This window comes from Protopterus annectens, chromosome 8.part1 (genome assembly GCF_019279795.1).
Source record: "Protopterus annectens isolate FY-2018-M chromosome 8.part1, PAN1.0, whole genome shotgun sequence".
NCBI lineage: Eukaryota > Metazoa > Chordata > Ceratodontiformes > Protopteridae > Protopterus > Protopterus annectens.
In genome coordinates, this window is record NC_056742.1 from 264,200,364 (window position 1) to 264,222,494 (window position 22,131).

The 22,131-nt window shown below is 39.7% G+C and overlaps 1 protein-coding gene across 2 annotated transcripts in view; it reads right to left on the reverse strand.

Moving 5' to 3' along the window:
• FANCA (FA complementation group A) overlaps window positions 1–22,131 on the reverse strand; it is a 2,214,801-nt gene that overhangs the window by 1,981,012 nt on the left and 211,658 nt on the right. For both annotated transcript variants that reach the window (XM_044081851.1, XM_044081852.1), the window contains exon 7: window positions 9,356–9,429. In XM_044081851.1, coding sequence (XP_043937786.1) covers window positions 9,356–9,429 — 74 coding nt within the window. The remainder of the gene's footprint in view (window positions 1–9,355; window positions 9,430–22,131) is intronic.

Consider the following 22,131-nt stretch of genomic DNA (forward strand, 5'->3'; position numbering starts at 1 on the left):
ATCAGGCTTCCATCTCTAATTCTCTTGGACATCTCTCCTTGGTACAAGGTTCCTGCATGTATAACTCCTATGTAGCAGGCCCCTGTCTATATACTTCAGTAAATCTCCTGCTTAAGAGACAAATGTCGCAGTTGCTATCAACTTCCATTCTATTTTAGAGGAGAGTTACTACAGCTCCATCTATTAGCTTTTTAATTAAATGATAAATCATCCAACTTTTTCTGGCAACATCCAAGGAACATTTTACTGAAGGACAGGTCTTTCAAACCCTTTGTGTCACATACACCCCAGGCTCACATCTTATGTCTAAGTTACAACATTAGCCAGACCAACTCCCAGCATGGCCAGCCAACTGACTCTGCAATGTAATCCAGATATGGTCAGGTCATTGTCTTCTAGATGCAACCCACTATGCTAGTGTTGTAGCTACATGGATCTGCTTTCTATCTAGCCACAATCCATTCAGTGCTGTTTTGGCTTTTGTAGTACATCCTGGACTTTGAAATGTTACTAAGCCAAACTTCATTGTTTGAGGACCACAATGACTCAAATGTTGCCTGTAATACCAAACATCCTTTTCCAAGCTCTCTTCATATGTTGTCCATATTGCCAAGCTTTATTCATCTGCTTTACAGACCAAACACTTTCTTTTTATTGTTTGTCACCACTGGACGTTACAATATGGCAGTTTCTATCCTTTTTTTTTTCTTTACACTTTTATTTACTGTGGCTCTATTGTTTTTCAAAGAAAATGTGGAAAACTTCCATGACAAAAATTCAGACTCTCGTTTAATTTTATTATCTGCCATGCATTTGTTTGCACATGTTAAGGCAACACTTTCACTCTTTGGGATATGCTTTTGACATTTCATTTTGTTGTTCCCTTTGTTTTACTGTATGCTCTGCTATATTTCAGCTTTTTTCCTTTTTTAAAACTGCATTATTTATTTTGGTTTGCCTTTTTTATATGTTTTTTGTTACTGTATTAGCTGAACCAAACTTCTTATAATGTTCATAAACGTAATCCTTGGCTAATTTCTACCAGAAAGATTTATTCCTTAGAATATTCTTGCATATTATTTAATCTGCCTGAGCAACTCCATTTTGAGCTGTGGTACATTTTAACATTTCAAACTTTATAACAGAATTCTTTATTGAACTTTTGTTGTCCCTATTTCTCAGAGGTTACCGCTAGTTTCTTTTTGTACTGAACTTTATGCTCCTCCTACAACTCATATACCTCTGCTTCAAACTCCCTTTCCACACCATGCACTTCTTTAATTTGGTATAAGGGTCATGTGCTCCACTTCTGCTGGGACTCCTATTTCCAAACTGTTCATTTCTCATACTTTGCACTAATCATGTGCTCCTCACACAGCTTACTCACATCTGTGCTGTGGATCCCTGTTCCATTGCAGAAATCTCCAACTGAGAGTACCTTGAATTTCTAGACTGTGTCAAGCAATACATCAAAACCTATATTTCCTTTAACTTTATCTCAGTCCTCTTCTGGGCCACAGCCTTTTCCATGCTTGTTTGTCCTCAATCCTGTGCAAAGCATCCTTTTCCTTAGACATCTTCTGGTTTAAGACACACTTGTAACTCAGAAAACCTTCTTTTTATACTAGGTTCATTCAAAGGTTCTGTCCCCCACTACCCTTACAAGGAGAGTATTTTCCATCATGAGTAATTCACTGAGGCCAGGCTTCTTTTACTCAGTTTAGTTCAGTCTTTGAACTACAATTTCTTTACATACCAAACTTGCTTGACAAGTTTAAACAGACTTTCACTAAGGATATACAATTGCTTACAAACAGTTAATCATCATGTTCAAAAATACTCCCTTTTCTAACTGCTAAATATCATCTATCGGCTTTTTATGACTTTTTTGTTTTGAGACTCAAACACCTTATTTTCTATGTATGACTGTACTTTTAATTGTGCTTCCATTTGTGTGAACTTCTCAAACACCATCAGTTTAACTTTTCACTTTGCTCAGCAGCAGCACCACTGGCAGTTGCTTTGTTAAAATGTTTACTGTAACCTTCTGCAAGATTTCCGCCTTTAAAAATATCAAGGAGCTTTGAAACCCTATTTGCTCCTCTTACATAGAATCAAGCCTCTTTACCAAATTGTGAATTAGATCAGAAATTGTGTCAACACTAAAGTCATTTTCATTTCTGTAATGTCCCTTTTTAGTGACCCCAAGTCAGTCTGGAGTTCTTACCGTGTTTTCTCATCACATTTTTCTTAAAATTAAGAAACACATTTTTTTTGCTGTACTTCTGAGTTACACACCTTTTTCTAAAGCAGTTTATCAGTCCACTACTTAGGATATTCACTTGTGTTTACTGTCAGATTTTCTTGGTTTCCACTGAATTCTATCGCAAGCTGTATTAAAATCTCAATAAACTTTGCCATCATACTCAATTTAATAACCACACTAGTTAATTTATTTAGCATCAGTATAAAATACATTTTTACTTCCAGTATCACTTTGATGTAGGTTAGCTGCACCTTTAGGTATGTAAGCTGCACCTTCAGAGAGACACAGGTGGTTGCCAATACCTTCCTTCTTTTCATTTTGTATTTCAGGTACAACTAGAGAAGTGAGAACTGAGTGAATTCACTAAATGATAGCCATTTAAGTTTGTCTTCCAGTCTTTCAGGAAATTGCTGATTTGGCATGGTGGTATGCTACTCTGAGTGTAGTGCACAGAGTTCTGGGTTCAAGACTTGGCAGTGAAATGCATGGTGGTAACATGTTTTATTCTAGCAACTTTGTAAAATTATACAAGCAAGGTTTAAAATGTGCCCATGGTCCCCCCCCCAAAAAAAAAAAAATTTGAAAAAATGTGCAAGAAGCTGTGCAAGATGCCTATGGCTTACACTACTGTCATTCTAAATTTTATGTATGTGTGTATATATATATATATATATATATATATATATATATATATATATATATATATATATATTAGTGTGTGGAAGTAGACTTTTATTATGAAAATGTTCTGAATTGGGCAGCTTTGTCATTATTGGTTTATGCATTTTGTTTCATTGCCTGCTGGAAAAATGTTCAAACAATAAATTTAAAATGTGTTCTAACTTAAGTCTAACAAGTGTGCTGTATTATATAAGGAATATAATTTAATAAAGTCAAGAAGGTGCATCAAAGAATGCATGTATGTTTCTTGTTTTGTGTGCAAGGGGCTTATGATTTGAAAACAGCCCAAAGGTTTTAATGCAGAGTCTATTTTCATTGTGAGACAGATATCTGCTAAACAAAGCAATACTATGTGTTTGTGCTATAAAATGTAAAAATAAAATCCAAATAATCATTGTAAAAGTAAAGCAGTATGCACACATTAGTTTTTATGGTAAATGGGGTGAAATAGCCAGGTAATGGGATATTGGAATGGCTGCAGGGGGACTCTTGTACCATATTTTGGTTGTCTGTTCTTCAGTTTGCATTTGAAAGTCGGTATCCCACAATTCCATTGGAGGGGTGGGGTTATGTAATTATGTATGCAAATGTTACGTTAATCAGTGTATAGATTTGTACCTATTTTTCATGGGCCTTGTCCAGATTTTTTGATGTTTCCAGGTTGAGAGGTATGCTAATATGAAGTTTGCTCAAAACCCACCTGCATACCTGTGACATTAACACTCTGCTTTGTTTTACCAGCAATTTCCCTCTACAAGTGTGTTTCTTTGCACTTCTTTATAAGGAGTCAATGTACTTTACCTTTGGCATATGTATTACTATTTTATGTACTTTGTTTTCATCTTTTCAATGTAAATAGCATACATCAGCCCACAAAGTTTACCATGTTTCAGTGTGATATGCTTACATTACGGTGTCTCTATTTGCCTATAATCTCATGCAAGCACAAGTTGCATTAGCTAGTACAGCAGTTCAGTTGCTTTTAGTTTTAATTTCAGTATTGGGTCACAAAATACGCACCATTTAATTCACATCTCTACCTCAGAATTTGTCAGTACCTATTTCTGGTTCCAGGTACAGACTTCAAAGAGCAGCGGCCACAGCATTTACTTAGAAGCTGTACTCATACTTTTTCAGCATTAGCAATATTTGCATATTTCATTCCCCTGCTGTTCCGTCATAACAAAAGCACTAATCAGACTGTTGTTCACAAATCATTAACAAGAGTATTTGTTCAGATAATTTTTTGTTACTATAGCCTCCAATATAACCTATTTTACTTTGTCTGCTTTTAGAAATAATTGTGAAGCCATCTTCTAGTACCAGTACAAACACCACTAACAAGGTTGTACAAATTCTATGGGGTAGAGAGATTGTGTGCTGCCACAAAATTCTTTCAATACAGTTACTTTTATTGCTTCGCTTTCTTTAAGAAGACATTAAAAACTCTGCATATACTATTAACACTTTCATACTTTAACAAAGGTACTTAAGTTGGGTACATGTATCACTTAAGACACAAGCACACATATATTAACAGAAAAAGATAAACATTTGTCATATTCAAGCATTATACATTATACACATGTTTCTTTCCAACAATTATTCGCGTCAATATTACATCACTTGTTTAATTCCTGCCCTCTATGAAACCTCACTCCTCCTGAACATTAGGCATGCATTGCTCCCACAAATTCTATTTCTATGTGATTTGTTCCTTCCCTTTTCTAAAGATTCCAACTCTAGTTCTTTTACCGACTAATAAAATAGTCAATACGTCAGTGACATATGGTTTAGATTATGACTTTCATTTTCTAGCAACTGCTTTTTTGACAGCCAACAACATTAAACTTAGTAAGGTCTTGTGTACAGGCAATGCAAGTCATGCTTCCCAGCAATCATGTCCTTAGATACAGCAAAAGTTGTTTCCCTGACATTTCTGACATTCTGTAGAGAATGTTTAACTTCTGCCAACTTGTTTTACTCCCAAAAACATATTCCCAATTAAGTCTCACTTTTCCATATTTCCTCTGGCATTTGTTGTCTGTTTAGGGTATACAAATACCTATAAAAACACTTTCAAGCAGAAATCCTAAACCTTCCAGACATTTTCACATATCTGGGAGCCATACTGGTATTATACCACTGTTCCTTTGTAAACTGCCTTTCTAGTCTCACCTACCAATCTTTTCTAACCTCTTGATTGATTCCTATAGCTATAATGCAATATTTTATATGCTCTATTAATCTTTTTTTTTTAAACATCAACTTATATGAGAACCACACGCACAGACTCAAAAACTTGTTTATTTCATCATGGTTTGGTGTTTTCTACATTTTAACACCACTATTTACAGGTTTGTAAGTATTTTTATAAGCAATTTCCGAGTCTGACCAAATGGAGTCTGGCATCTTGAAATAATTCTGATTGTTTAGTCTGTCCCATCATGCAGTGCTTGTCTGTAAAAAAATTATGTCATGTAGGACTATTTCTTCCTGAAGCTCTTGTCACTGCATTAATTTTACATGCATACACTGCTGTCTTTCAGTTTTAAGTAACATTTCATGCCATTCAATGACTACTTAAAACACAAACAGTGCAAATGCCACAGAATAGACTTTCAAAGTGCTTTTTACTGCTGCTTCTTTTTAGAATGGCTAAACTGCAGTGTTTTTGTGAAGCCTGAATTATACTACTTTGACATCTCCCATCCCCTCACACCTAACTTCCCTAGCTGTCAAAGTGCTAAGGGTAATTTGAGCGGTTACCACCTGTGATTGACAGCCCACAACAGGAGACTTGACTCATGTACTGTTTCCTTGTTCTAGCCTCTACTTTCTGTATTGGTAGGTAAAGGACCAGGCAGCTGTGACATCACAGCATGGGTGGGTTTTTAGGAAGGTTGTGGAAATGTCAGGTTTGGGGAAGGAAATTGCCGGAAAAACTACCTGTATTCATAGGTGCTGATGACATCAATGAAATGGAGACTGCAGCAAGCTTTATCAGGGCAGGACAAAAGTTTTTTTAAAAGTGAAACCACCACAGTACAGTAAGGCACTGTTCTAGTGGAGAAAAACAGTTGATTTAAAATATTTTACATGCTGTATTGTTGTTTCTTCATAGCTGGGACAGTAAATAGGGAGAAAAAGGACAGTAGTTGAGCATTTAATAACAGAATCCCATTGTTGTCCTTTATGTTTTTTACTCTCCTAAAAACCCTACCACTACCAAAGGCTGGCCTTTTACTTAGCACTCTCTTAGCCTTTTCTCTCTGCTTATACTCTATCAATTCCTGCTAGGAAGGGTAGTACCTAATCTGCATTCCAAAATTCTGCTTTGTTTCACCCAATTTTGTTACCTTTGTCTTTCTAGTTATTTGCTCCTATTACCTTGGTTTGCCTTATCAATGTTATCCAATATATTTTAGCCCTCATTGCCTATTTTCTATACCTCTACTTGCAGTCAATCCTACTAGCAAAATCTCCTTTCTCCATTCCTATTTCGGCTTAGTTCTTAGAATATTTTCTGCTACTTTATGAACATAATATTCTGTAAGGTTGTTAATATCCTAATAATCTGTTTCCAAAAATCATACTAACTCCTTATTTCATAAACTTCATCCATTTAATCATCATCCCTTTCCACTTTGATTTATAACCTTCTGGTTGTGTTACATATATATATATATATATATATATATATATATATATATATATATATATATATATATGAACCTTAACTATGTAGCTGTATATTATTCATCCAAATCAGGCAGTTTCAATAATTTCTTGAGCACCTACATCCTAATGCAAGAACATTTTCCCAATGCATTTCTTTCAGCAGTTTAGTATCTTCATTATGGCCACCTTTAGTAAGCAATCTGTCGGCAGTTTCTTATCACGTTGTTAAAACGTTAAACAGTAATAGTCATTTCACCACTGTATTCCAACAACTCATTTAAACTTGAACACTAATTAGTCCACTTACTCTCCTCCGGAGTCTGCTTTTCTTTTGGGCAGTACAAAAAGCCTATGACTATTGAGCTCAGCCTAGCTTAACAAGCAGTGATTAAATCTTGCATTTTCATTCTGATTTTTTTCATACTGCCTTTAAATGAACATTATTCCAAAAAAGCAAACTCCATAATTCGTAATAACTCTTTAGAATACACCACTAAGATAGAAGTCACTAAGACTTTATTCAGTAATGCTTACTCACCCATCTCATTTCAAGGAATTGCATATTCAAGTGCAGTTTCAGCATAATGGCTATTATTCTAGTTGTTACACATACCGATTCAAACTCTTCCGAGGTAAATGTCAATGCTGCTTTGCTAACGCTTTGCTTTATTTCAAGCATCCATTCAAGCAAATTAAACTGAAATTTTCCTGCCTCTCTGACTTTCTTCACTTACAGTGAACTTCTATAAACAAAAGGTTTTCCACTCCTCTCTTTCTGTGGTGTATACCCCATTTAATTAGTACACTGGGTAGTTTAAATTGACATAAGCTTGCACAAATAACTGCACAGAAAAAAATCTGCCTGCAGTGAATTTCACTTAAATGGCATGGTTTTCCATTTTCATTCCTTCATTTTACTGCATCAAGCACACATATTACTAATTTTTGATTACCAAAGAACACACAAAAGCTGCATTTATAATATTAATCATTCCTTTACTGAAATAAACTTGTCACAATATACAAGTTTAAGTCTCAAGCTCAAGTGATACAGCTTAAACTGCTAATTAAAGTTCAGCAACGCACAGTTCTCCTCAGTCTAATAAATACAAAGTGTCTTGGCCTTCTTCCATTCCTGTGCCTCTGACTTGCTTCAGGCTATATTCCTTCAGGCCGTAGTCTCTCAAAATGAAGCCGGCACCTGCCTGAGTATTAGGCTCCTACTTACAACTCACTTGGACAGGCCCTTCCGGATTATCAGGTCACTGCCTGCAACCTTCTTTTATCCCCTGCAGTAAGAGGTAGATGGCTCTGCTGCCTCCAGCATCCATTTCACTTTTATAGGACAGTTAATTTGTCTCCACCTACAAGTCATTTCATAAACATGATAGATCATCAAACCATTTCTTGCTATAACTAACGACCATTTTACTAGAATTTCAAGTCTTAACTCCACTATATCTCATCAGGCAAATGCTCTTGTTATCTTCACCCAGTTTGCCTGGTCATTACTATTCCATGAACTCAACCTAAGTAAATCATCCTCTGTTGATGCCATTAAACCGGTTCAGCAAATCTGTCTATCAAAACAGATTCATAACGAACTCCACACAATAAGTTGGCATTGTTCCCCATAACCCAATCCTTAACTGCTACCTGTGAGAAGCATTGATAACTACACCTCCCAATACAGAGCTGTAATATTCTTTCATCAGTATGCACCTCATCGAAAACCTTAATTGCACCGGCATCCGTAACAACCAAAAAAAAAAAAAAAAAAACCAGTAAGCATAAAACTTTCAGCTACTAAAACTTGCCAAAACAAATTGTAAAACCATTTTAATAAATACTTACTACATGAAAATTTAAACTTAACCATCATTTCCTAAAATGATTTTGATATTTCTTCCAAGTCTAGGTTGTTTGCAAGACCTCACGATGACAGTGTAGAAAAGTGTAAACACCATGACCATTAAAACTAATCGGTCCCTGCCGCCAAACATGGTACAATGTATAAGTTCATAGGTTGGCACTAGGCTATCGGCCCTAGGGCCTATACAAGCCTAGCCATAGCAATTCCCTAACTATTTTTCCCCACAGTATTTACTTCCCTGGACCCCAGTCTAGCAGGGCGACTGACGTGATCCCGGGGTGAATTTCCTATCTCCCATCCAATCATCAAGGTTCCTTTCAAAGAGGGCCAAAGAGGTTCTCTGCTTGATATGTATGGGCAGTCTATTCCAGAGTCTGGGGAGTCTCTGGGTCAGTAACCTATCCCTCCAGCATGTTTTGTTCATTGTGATGACAAGGTTTAGATCCCTGGAGCATGTGTCTCTGAGGGATTGGAATTTCTTTAAGTGTAGCATGTCCAACAGCTCTGGTTTTGACATGGCCTTGTATGTTAAGGAGAGATCGCCTCTGAGTAGATGATATGCGACAGCATATAGGTGGAGTTTTTTTTTTTTTTTTTTTTTTTAGACGGTCAGCATAGGGCATCTGCTTTAGGCCTGTGATTCTTTTAGTGAGGTATTTCTGCGGCCTTTCCAGTTGTATTACTGCTTAATGATACTCATCCTTTACCAGGACATGTTACTCAGACATAGCCTGAGTTAGTTACTACAGCTTCACAGTGCAACAGATTTACACTATGTAACATACTAAAACTGCCTTGCCCTAAATGTCTGTATTTCACACAAATCACACATTTGGCATGCAGATTTATATCACCTCTCAAAGATCTCCTCCAAGCCAATAATATTTTCCTTTTGGAAGAGGAATAAAACTTCCAAAACTGGAGGAACCTAGAAAAAAACAGAAATAAAGAAGTCACTTATTTTTGTTTTGGTGTACCATTGTGATAAATGCATTTCAGTCTATTATTTTTTGTTACATATCTGCTGGTGTACCTCAGAATATTTCAAGCTCTTGTATTTTTGTCACAAAAATAGAAAAGTACTCAGGTAAAAGCTAGTGGGGAGTGTCTTCTGTTCAATTACTGTTATGACTGTCATAGTACATATTGGGGTGAATGACTTGAGATGCAACTCTCTGGTCTATATGAAGACAGACATGACTGAACTCTCAGATTGTGTGTCCCAAACAGCTTTTATTTATGTCTTCAGAGCATCAATACCTTCAGCTGTAATGGTGAACTAACAACTAGAAAAAAAGTAAAGCAGCAGCTAAGTAGTAGATATAAGATGGGAACACAAGAAGCATTTTAAATTCATGGACTTTGGCAGAAACACATGCACATGAATGCTCCAAATGATGTCACATGTTATCACTGGGTTTAGCAACAGTGATCCAAATCCTCACAAATCTTAGTCTCATCAGGGTAAAGACTTCAAATAAGTGCTGGAAACTGAAATACTGTATACGACATTAAAGGTTCCAAGAAAAGGAAGGTGTCTTTTGTAAAGAGATAATGGTTCCACAATAGCCAAATGTGCATTCTCCTATCTAATGTGGTATGTGGACATGTTATGACTTATGCCTTCACAGTAGAAGAGACAAGGCTTGCACTGGAGTGGAAAAGGTGGAGGTGTCTCATCTAGTGGTCAATACTATTAAACAAGTCCATTTTGTGAAACATGCTTCCTAACTCAAGGCTTCATTACCATGTCTGGTACATCTGCAAATAGTTTTATTAGTTCTTGTAAAAAAATTATTAGACGTTGGTAGCACACAGCAGAGATGTTTATTTAAACAAAAAGTAAGCGCTTTCGCGGCTAGACTCTGCTTCTTCAAACTAACCTAAATAACAATTTTTTACAAGTTTTATATCTGCAAGTCGTTGGCTGCTTAATCCGGTATACAGTATATTTCTTTATTTCTTAGTTTGTCTGCATTTGCCAACACAATCCCTAATCCTAGTGCCTGACAAACAATTGACAGTCAACCTGTCCTTTACTAGTCTGGTAAGCATACAGTCTGTAGTCTTGACAGCAGAGTGCCATTAACAAGAAAATTCCTAGTTTTATCTATTTTAGCTGAAGGCTCTGCTTTTTAAGTTGAGGATCTCTTGTAAAGGCATGTGGCAATGAGACAGCAATGGGCACAGATGATGGTGCACCTACACAAGTGTGGGTTCATGACAGTATGATGCTTATGTGGCCTATCATGCCTCTTGGAAGGCTTGGATTTTTTTTTTACTATGACAGAATATGTGGGTTTAAAATTACTGACAGAATGAAAGAGAGCTATCTCCAGGATGTATACATTACTATTTCTCTCGCAGATGGACTTTGTATTAGGTAATAATAGTGGATGGTCACTAAGAGGCAGTTTTAAGATGTCTAGGGAGATTAAGAGGACCAAGGAAGAAGAATTAAGAATTTCTGGGTCCACAGCTGATAATTGGTTATGCAAGGATGAGATACTGGCTGAAAATGATGGCTGTTATATCAGTAACAGAAGGTTAGTCATTCAGCATGAGATTAGGTACAACACTGGACTATAAACAAAAGTGATGGCTACTGCAGTGGTAAGCTTGCGTCAGTAAGTGAATACAATAAAGATAATGAAGGAGATAAATAAAATTAAGATAAAGGGGAGATAGATAACACTACAGATATGAAAAAGCTAGGTATTTAGATGTATAGTAAAAGAAAAAAAAAGTGGGGGGATATCAGAAGTACAACTTGGTAATAAAAAAACCCACCAAAATAAAATAAAAGCCTAAAAAACTCCACCAAAGACAAGTTTGAGGTTACAATAGCTACCCAAGCCAAAAGCAAAAAAAAAGGCCTAATGATTGTCATGTTCGTAATCTCAGGAGCAGAACACAGAAATAAGCCGAGCTGATTGTGAACAATATTATCTGCACCATGGCTGAAGATATAGCAAGCCTACAGGCTAACAAATTCAGCTCTAACTTTATCCCCTCTCACCTCTGAATGTCCCTCAAGATGCACCTTAAACTGGCCTACCTCTAGCTATCAAAGGACCAAGTCCTAAAAGCACTATCAAAAGCTAAAGGTACTGCATTCCATGGGTCTTGACAATATCCCTGGATCCATCTTAAATAAAATGGAACATGATTTAGCCCTACCACCCCCCCAAAAAAAACACTATTCAAGTTCAACCTCCTTACAAGTTTTATACCAAACAAATGGAGAACAGCAACAGTTCTCCTACACAAGAAAGGACCTCCCACAGACCCATAAGTCTGACAAGCCTGATATGCAAAACCATGGAAAGACTTACAGGGCAACTTATCAGTAAGGACATAGGAAACTTCCAAACTTTGGACTCATCTCAGTTTAGTTTAGTCAAGGGCCGGTCATGCATTGCTCAGCCTAGTGGACTTTTCTGAAAAGGTCAGCAAAGCAATGGATGAAGGTAAAAATAGTACACAATGCATACCTCAACCTGGACAAAGTTTTTGATACAATCCTCCTCTCAGGCATAATAGAAAAGCTAATTAAACTGGAATAAGCTCTCGTGTCACCCTCTGATTGTCAACTGGTTTACAGATAGGATGCAGGAAATCAAAATAAAGGAAATTACCTCCACAAAGCGACCATTCATCAGTGGAGTCCCCCATGTTTCTGTGTTGGGATATCTCCTGCTTGGCATCTACTTTTCCAAAGTAAAAGCCAATACCAAAAGGGCTCTGGCTGTCTAAATTTGCAGCCGACTACAAGCTTGGTGCATTTACTGAATCATTAAATCACTTAGCCATCCTGCACGAATGTTTGCCCCAAAGAACTAAATGGTGCCAGATTCATGGCCTCAAACTAAATGCCAAAAATGCATTGACATATCCTTTTGGAAGTATCGACACCAGGGAACTACTCCACTGACAATATGCCCCTAAGAGTTGAACCAGTTGTTTGGAATTTGAGAACTTATGTGGACAGTGACCTAACTTTCAACTAATGTGTCCATTGCCTCAAAAGAAAGTCCTTTTATATTGCACAGTTCATAAAAAGTACAGGTTTGTACCTACAATAAATGTAGATGTTCGAGTGTATACACTGCTGCAGTCATTACACTTGGGTTATCCTGCCATCAGGCAGTTCCCCAGTCGGCCTGAGTTCCAAAGTCTTGGTCCGGCGTCGGTTGCTGTCGCCTCCTCCCTGACGTCAGTGCAACAGGGGTATATAAGATGCAACAGATGCCATTTTCTTCAGTTTTTCTTGCCCCAGATGTCAGGTGCCCCCAAATGGATAGGCAATTCAAATTGCTAATAAAACATAGATAGGAAAAGCAAACAACAACTTTTAGTTACCAGCAAATACTCCCCATAGGTAGTAAAGGGTAGAAGATATAGGTACGTACCAGCAAGTAAGAGGGGAAGGAGGGAGGGTAACCTGGACTGCAGCAGTTTATACACTCGAACATCTACATTTATGGAAGGTACAAAACTGTACTATGTTCATCATGTTACACTGCTGCAGTCATTACACTTGGGTAGAATCCCAAAGCTGAGGTAGGGTGGCTGGTTCTATAAGGCATTAGGTGGCTATAAGGCCCTGCAGCACAGCAGTGGTGAAGCCAGCTCTGGATTTAGAGTATAAAGGCAGATGGTAATGCTTGGTGAAGTTATGCACAGAACTCCATGTTGCTGCTTCCAAAATGCCCTTGGTAGGCACTCCTCTGAGGTAGGCAGTTGAAGTGGCTGTTGCCCTGGTGGAGTGAGATCTAATGCTGCTAGGTATAGGTTTCCCATGGTGTGTGTAGTAGAAATGTATGCAATGTCCTATCCATTTTGAAATAGTCTGTTTTGAAATGGCTTTTCCCTGTGCTCCTGCAGCATATGCTACCAGTAATTGCTCAGATTTTCTGAAAGCTTTGGTTTTGTCCAAGTAGAAGCGTAACTGCCTGTGAATGTCCAAAGAATGCAGTAGTCTCTCCCCTTTATTCTGTCGTTTTGGATAAAAAGCTGGCAAGTGAATACTTTGGTTTAGAGCCACACTTGAAACCACCTTTGGCATAAACGTAGGGTTTGTTCTTAAAGACACCCTGTCCTGGTGGAAAATGAGGAAAGGTTCCGCTGCCATTAGTGCCTGTAATTCTGAAACTCTTTGAGCTGATGTTATTGCCAGGAGCAGAGCAGTTTTCCAAGAAATATATTTTAATTCTGCTGTGTTAGCTGGCTCAAAGGGACGTAAAGTAAATTTTTCCAAAACAAATTTGAGGTCCCAAGTTGGAGTAGGTGCTCTACAGGGCGGTCTTATGTTTTTAGCCCCTCTGAGGTACTGTTTTAGCAGCGGATTAGAGAAAATTGGAGGATCCGTGTTGTAATGAGCAGAGATGGCAGAGTCGTGGATCTTGATGGATGAAAAAGAGAGGCCTTTGTCCAGCATCTCAGTTAAATATTGTAGAATCTGAGGAATGTTTGGGACAAGAGGGTCAAGGCTGTGAGCCTGGTTCCAGGCACAGAATCTCTTTCATTTATCCGAATAGGCTTTCCTGGTACTAGGCCTTCTGGCCTCCAGAATGACATCCATAACAGCTTTGGAGAGAGACATTGCTTGCTTGACTAAGGAATTTTCCATGCAGCTAGGTTTAAGGTATTTAGCTGACTGTGAAGTATCTGATGGTTGTGCTAAGTCAGCAGATGTGGGATTTGAGGCAATATCCAGGGTGGTTCTTGTGCTAAATTCTTTAAGATTGGGTACCAGTGCTGGCGTGGCCAGTCTGGAGAAATCAGGATCATCTTTGGCTCTTCTTTCCTGGCTTTTAAGAGAATCTTTGGAAGGAGAGGCAGTGGAGGGAAAGCGTATACTTGTAGTTTTTTCCAGCTGAATGAGAGGGCATCCACTTTCCATGCTTGTGGATGGTAACTCCTTGTGCAGAATTTCTGTAGCTGGCAGTTCATTGGGGATGCAAACAGATCTATGTCCGGTCTCCACCATTTCTGTGTTAGCATTCTGAATATTTGTGGATTCAATTCCCATTCGTGGGGATCCATGATGTTTCTGCTCAAGTCGTCTGCCAGTATGTTTTTCTCTCCCGGCAGGAATTGTGCTTGCAGATGAACTTGATAGTTTAGAGCTGTGTTCCACAAGGTCATGGCTTGTCTGCAGAGGGGGTAGGAGTAAGTGCCCCCTTGCTTGTTTATGTACCACATAACTGTGGTGGTGTCTGTTTTTAATAATAGTTGTCCTGGATGCACAGGTCCTTGAAAGCTATAAGGGCATTCTGTACAGCTAACATCTCTTTTTGATTGATGTGAAGATGCCTTTGTTCTGCGGGCCACTTGCCTTGAATACATTTTCCTGCTATGTGTGCTCCCCAGGCGTAATCCGATGCATCTGTTGTCAGTTGTTTGCCTGGCTGTAGGTTGAGTAAAAGGCTGTCCCTTGTTGAGGTGACAAGCTTGAGCCCACCATCGAAACTCCTGTTGAAGGCAAGGAATTAGTGGTATAACTGATTCCAAACTTTGACAGTGTTGAGACCATACACTCTTTAGGTACCATTGCAGTTTCCTCATATGCAGTCTGGCATATGGAATTAGTAGTATGCAAGATGCCATGTAACCCATGGCCTGCAGAATTTTTCTTGCAGGGAGTTGGGTTTTTGTTGCCATCAATCAAAAGTATTGAGTCAGTTGTCCTTGCTTGTCTGGCGTGAGATAAGCCATCTGGGCCGTTGTGTTCAAGCTGGCACCCAGGAATATTATCTCTTGTCTGGGCACTAGTTTTGATTTCTTTCCATTTACTGTGTACCCTAGGCAACTTAATAACTGTTTGACAAACACCAGATGCTCTAGAAGAATGTCCTTGCTCTCTGCTTGAATCAGGCAGTCGTCCAGGTACAGATAAATTTGAATTCCTTTCTGTCTGCAAAATGCAATTACTGGTGCCAGGCACTTTGTGAAGACCCTGGGTGCAGTAGATAAGCCAAAGGGCAGTGCAGAGAAATGATAGTGCATTGAACCTGCTATGAATCTGAGGTATCTTCTGCAGTTTTGTCTGATAGGGACATGCAGGTATGCCTCCTTGAGGTCCAAGGTCACGAGCCAAGCTTTCTTGCCCAGCATGGGAAGAAGCTGCTGTAGTGTCAACATTTTGAATTTCGGAATATCCAGGTAAGTGTTTAGAGAAGAAAGATCCAGAATGGACCTCCAGGCTTTGTCCTTTCTGGGAACCAGAAAGAGTCTTGAATAAAATTTGTGTCCTTGCTCTGGTGGTGGTACCTCTTGAATAGCTCTCATTTCCATGAGTGCTGCAATTTGTTTTTGAGCCTCTGCCCATTGATTTGGTGGCAGATTTGGCATTCCTTTTAACCTTGGCAGAGTGTGAAAGTGGAACCTGTAACCTTGAGATACAATGTTGAGAACCCATTTGTCTTTGGTGATCCAATGCCAATTGTGATAGAAAAGTGCTAGTTTTCCTCCCAAGGGGGCTGCCAAGAGAGAGTTATTTGGCAGCTGTAATGGGAAGTCATTGAGGATGCTTTTTATATGGTTGGGGCCTGTCTTCCCCATCTTTCTGGCCTGGTGCACGCCATTGTCGAGGTCTGTAAGGACCTTGTGGTTGACCTCTACCTCTCGGACGTCTGTATCTGCCCCTTTGAGGTCTGTCTGTAGCCGGAAAGGACCAATTCTTTGTTGGCCAACTTCTGCTAAATCTTGGTGGATGAACCTGTAAGAAATCCTTTACCGTTTGCATAGATTTTGCCTTATCCTCCATTTTCTTTAATACCTCTTCTGCCTTAACTCCAAATAACACATCCTGCTGTAAAGGTGCATCCAATAACTTTGCTTTAACATGATCTGGTAAAGTATGTTCTTTTAACCAAGCATGCCTTCTAATGACAGAGCCTGTAACTGCTGCTCTACAGGAGGCCTCTAAAGAATCAAAACCACATTGCAAAGTATGCTTTCCCACTTGTTCAGCTGCATGCAATAAATCCTGCATTTCTTTAAAATTAGGAGGATCTGAATCTGGAAGCATTTTTTGTTTTAACGAAGACATCAAAAATTGCTGATATTTTAGCATGTGAAACTAGTAATTTAAGGCTCTCATTGCTAAGGTTACAGACTTATATACTTTCTTTCCCCATCTGTCTAATGCTCTGGAATCTCTGTCAGAGGAGACTGGATTCTTTGCTGATGAGGCCTTAATCCCTTTGGGTCCCTGAGAAATAGTTTCAGGGTCAGCAACAGGGCTGTTATACAGAAATTTGTGTGAGTCAGGGACTCTGTAGTATCTGTCAGGTTTAACTGGGGCTGGAGGTAAGGAGTCAGGATTTAAGCTGGATTCAGTATACACATCATCCACAATGTCTAACACTGGCAGAATAGCAAGGGGTCTGTGTTGAGGTAATAAAAGGAAATCTCTGAGCCTTTTCTTGGATTCAGAGTAATCCTGGCCTTCCCAATGGAAATGCTCCCTCATGGTATGTAAGGTTTCCCCAAAGGAGTAGTCCTCAGGCGGAGAGACTGATGGTATTGATTCCTCAGCATCCGAGTCCTCATAAGGGGGTAAAGAATACCCTAGGTCTGAGGATGAATGTGAAGAAATGGACACCTGGTCAGATGAGTCATAGTCTGCATCCTGTTTGGGCCTTTTATCAGGAGGGGGATGGGACCCCCTGATCAGAGTAATTAGGTCTTCGGCCATTTTGAGCATTTGTTTCTTAGGCATGGAGGCCTGTAATGGAAAATGCTGTACTTGTTTCTTTGTTTTTAAGGCAGGCTTAGACTTAGCAGGGGGTTTAATGGTTAACTGAGTAGGTCTGAAAACACCCTCTGAAGCTTCGGGTTGCTCAGCTACTCCGGATCCCTCTGAAGGGCTAGCCTCGGTAGGCTGAAAAACTTGTGCGTCCGAAGGCCCAGCCATCTCCACGTGGGAGTCGGAGGCGGCCTGAGGTTCTGCAGAAGCGGTCGTCAGGAGCTGTGAAGGTGCCTTGCTGAAAACCGGAGAACCGGCGACCGGCCTAGAAAAGGCTTCGTCATCAGGTTTGGGCCTCGGATGCCTGTCCTTGTCTTTAAGCTTTTTATGTATCCTGGTCGTTGGAAGTTCCAACAGCATGATGTAATTAAATTTTCTGCCAAAATAATGTCGGGCAAAATCAAACCGACGTTTAGTAGTGCGCTTGTTAAACCTAGCACAAAACTGACAACCAGTGACATCGTGGTCTGGGCCTAGGCATGGGATACAATAGGAATGGAAATCCTTATGATGTATTTGCTTCCACAAGAAATACAGTTATTAATTTTTACTGACATCGGTCTGAGGCAAGAAAAAGTTTCCCCAACGGGGTACTTAGCTTTGTGGAAGACTTTGGTTCTGGATTCGGAATGAAAATCTCTGGAGTCGGCCGACCGGCACTTGCGAATTGCTTTTGTTTCGGACACCGCGCGGCAAGACAGACTGGAGAAAATGGCGTCGGCTGCATCTTATATACCCCTGTCGCACTGACGTCAGGGAGGAGGCGACAGCAACCGTCGCCGGACCAAGACTTTGGAACTCAGGCCAACTGGGGAACCGCCTGACGGCAGGATAACCCAAGTGTAATGACTGCAGCAGTGTAACACGATGAACATCAGAGATTTCATCTAGATCTAGGGACGTCATTGTCCCCCCTTTGCTCAGCCATCATTATGCCAGTCATTAATTATAACTACCCCTTTGGCATGTAGCAAATAGAACGCTCATAAAAAACTTACTAAAAGGATACCGGCCTAAAAATATGTCCTATATGGACAGAGTCAAAGATTTGTCAATATAGTTAGTACCCTAGAGACTGCTAAGAGGCGACACATGTCAGGCATACAAGGCATCCTCCAACCCAACACTGATGGATTTACTGCAAAGCAGCAAGTCAGGTGGCATCAGAAATACTTGGACCAGGGATCTAAACAACGTCTACAACATCAACAAAATGGTTAGAAGGATAGGTACAACTTGCAGAGGACACTGCTGCTCTGGGACAGACTTACCATTCACGTAAGAAAAAAGATCATCTTTGCCAATATTCAAGCATCTATGGAGAGAGAGAAAATTTATCCTAGGACTGTTCTTGTACTATTAATGGACAGAAGCAGCTCTGAAGGGCTTTATGCCATGTGCGAATCCCTTCAAATTATCTATGGTATGATACCAGTCATTCTCACTAGGGGTACTACATAATTATTGACTATGGGATGGGAAAGGCCAATCTAACACCAAATGGGATGTGGTAATTCAAGCATCAAAAGGGAAACTGGCTTCCTGAAGGCCAGTAGGCTGTAAACAACCTATGAACTTATCATAAATCTGTATTATATTCAGTAGAACAGCATCTGACCAGTTTTTATACTTAGTAGGACGCTGCACCAATTAGATCCACAATGCTATCAACTACATGTGCGTAGCTACAGAACACTTCCGATTCCTAATTGTAATAACCAACGGCAGTTTAATGCTTATTATAGTTTTGATCAATCAACTGAGAGGAATTATGGAGCTGGTGTTTTCTTAATCTAAAGCCCTCTGGCTGGGCAATTGACATCAGACATTTGATACACGTGCAGCTGAGCATCAGCAAGGTCTCTGCAATCCTCCAAAACGCTCTCAGACAACATTAGTCTACAAGCAGGGGATGTAATGGGTTATAAATATGACCCATCAGCAACTGCTGTTGATCTTGAGATGGAAGTTCAAGTCTTCAGTACAAGTGTTAATTAGCTTGTTAGCTATGTCAAGGTGGGATGAAGCCAAAAAGGGTATGATCTTTCAGTGTTCAAAAGGTCAAACAAAAGGTCACTCCTCCTTAGAAGTCTGCAAGAAAAAGAACTCAGGGATAGGACATTTGATCTTTTCATGTTAATTTATATTGTGTAATACGGAACTCTCTTTGGTAAGAAATCTTTGAGTCCTTTCAAGTTGCTCAAATGTGCTTTCTTATGTATACTCCAAAAGGGGTACTGTATTTGAAGATGGTTCTAACAGATGAATATAATGGTACCAAGACTACTATGACCTAAGGAGACACCCTTATCAATAAGAAAACCATTCTAAATTACTCATCTAAACACAAACGAACATGGTAATCAAGGAAAAAATCATTATCAACATGATCCTGTCTCTGACCTGTCTTGATAAGGGTAACAGTAATATGGTAGGAGAAGGAGGGGTGCTTTATCAAAGGTCACACTGAGCTAATCGAAGGAAAGACACTGAGCAAACTCGGAACTATAATATATAACATTAAGTATCCTGTTTTTTGCTTATTTTGTTCTTTATTTCTTTGTTATTTATAGCACTTTGTGTACTGTGTATTTTTCTAGCTAGTTTCACTGTGTGTGAGGTATTAACTGGAAATTGTCCACTTTTATTAAGCATCTGTTGGGTTGTTTGTTTCTGATAACTTGTTGCAGTTAAACTCTTTTCTAGAGGCTCCTTTAGCTGTTTAAAACTTTCATTTAAAGGCTCACTGCTGCTTTTCAGCTGTGAGAAACATTTCTGCAGTTTGTTTCTAAGTAGTGGGGATATTTGTAGCATTTCCATATTCAGGCTTGTATTTGGGCCTAGTGTTTGTGGAGGCTGTGTGTCTGAGCACATATTCAGGGACATCTTGGTTTAGCCAAAGCCATCAGGCATTTCAGTGAGAGAGAATTGTTTGAGGTCATTGGCTGACTGAGGTCACCTGGACTACAGCTTAGACTAAGCACCTCATTGGTTCTTTTGAGATTTCTTTCTTAAAAGCTGTCTCAGGTTTCAACTTTCTGTTACCCAAGAAGTTAAGTTGTGAGTGTTTCTGCCATTTCACACTGAGCTAATCGAAGGAAGGACACCGAGCAAACTCGGAACTATAATATATAACATTAAGTATCCTGTTTTTGCTTATTTTGTTCTTTATTTCTTTATTTATAGCACTTTGTGTACTGTGTATTTTTCTAGCTAGTTTCACTGTGTGTGAGGTATTAACTGGAAATTGTCCACTTTTATTAAGCATCTGTTGGGTTGTTTCTGATAACTTGTTGCAGTTAAACTCTTTTTCTAGAGGCTCCTTTAGCTGTTTAAAACTTTCATTTAAAGGCTCACTGCTGCTTTTCAGCTGTGAGAAACATTTCTGCAGTTTGTTTCTCCCTGCCTATTGATATGCTGTTCTTACAGTTGGTGGCTTTGCAGTTGCCCGCCCCTAGTGTAAATTTGATCTGGGACTCTCCTCCCAGTCTAGTTTCATTACCTCATTCTACCCAGTACAGGGAGAACATTTGAGAAGGCCAATCAGCTTAGTTTCTGGTACTCCTTTCTCTCTTTCCACTAAAAACTGCTTGTTTCCTGCCTTTCCTGTGGGTAGGCTAGCCTGGATATAGATTTTCTGTGTCCAGGACTATTTGTAGGCTTCTAGGCCCCCAAGCCTTTCTGTGTTGGAGGGAAGCCTTCTAGCTTGATTTTGTTTCTTAGAACTAGCCAGTTTTTTGTTTCAGCACTTGTTCAGAACTTATTGTAAGCACTAAATAAGCTACAAATTACTACAGCACTCAACTTTCCTCACTATCTAGAGGAAAACAGTTTCTAGTACTTGACAAATAAGCACCTATCCAGGCATGTCTAAGGGTCAGCCCCTGGTGTTTTCTCCTGTCTACCTGATGAATCTGGGCATCTTGGGGCAATGCAGTAATTGCCTCATGTACACAGACAACCCTCTCCTCCTACCACCCAACACTACAACCTGTGAGAGATGCACTTATATAGCCAAACTGGAAGCAAAGCTCTCTTCACCCAAGACAGGACTAGACAGTCAAGAGGAGAAGGTAAACACTTGCACCACACCACACTCAGCACATAGTCCCTCAAAACCTACACCACCAAAACACACACATAGAAACACAAAACACACACCTACATTCGCGGAGGCTCTCAGTAAAAATCTGCCCAAGCAACAGGGACCTCCAAAGCAGAAACACAAGCAACCTCCACCCCCCAACACAACCCAAATGACACATAGCCCACAAACTCAGTGTGCCACTCAACCACAGCCCATAAGGCATAACAACGCACCCAACACTCTAGTCATACGTGACTCTATAGTCAGGCACACTGATGTTCCACTCACCAGGCTAAACAAGGAGAAAGTTACTGTCAGCTGCCTATCGGGTGCCAGGATCCACCACATAGTGCATGCACTCAGGTCACTCCACAACAAGTACAAATATGACTCTGTCATTGTCCATGTTGGTGTGAATGACCTGAGACGTACCTCCTTGGACTACATGAAAAGGGACATGGAGGAGCTGTCCGATCTTGTAGCCCAGGCAGGTATGACCCTAGCCCTGAGTAGCATCCTGCCATCACCCAGAATGATACCACAGTACAATGACAAAATGACTGACTTCAACAATTGGCTAAGCTTCTGGTGTCATTCTAAGGGGATCCAGTATCTGTCTGCCTGGGATGACATGATCGACAAGCCACAATGCTTTGCCAGAGATGGCCTGCACCTGTCGCCCCTGGGATTCCGGATACTGGCTAAGGCTCTAGCCACCCCTATAGCGCCTTTTTTAGGCAAGGTACAAATGACAAATTCACCACCCTAGCAGGTACAGGCAAGAAGAA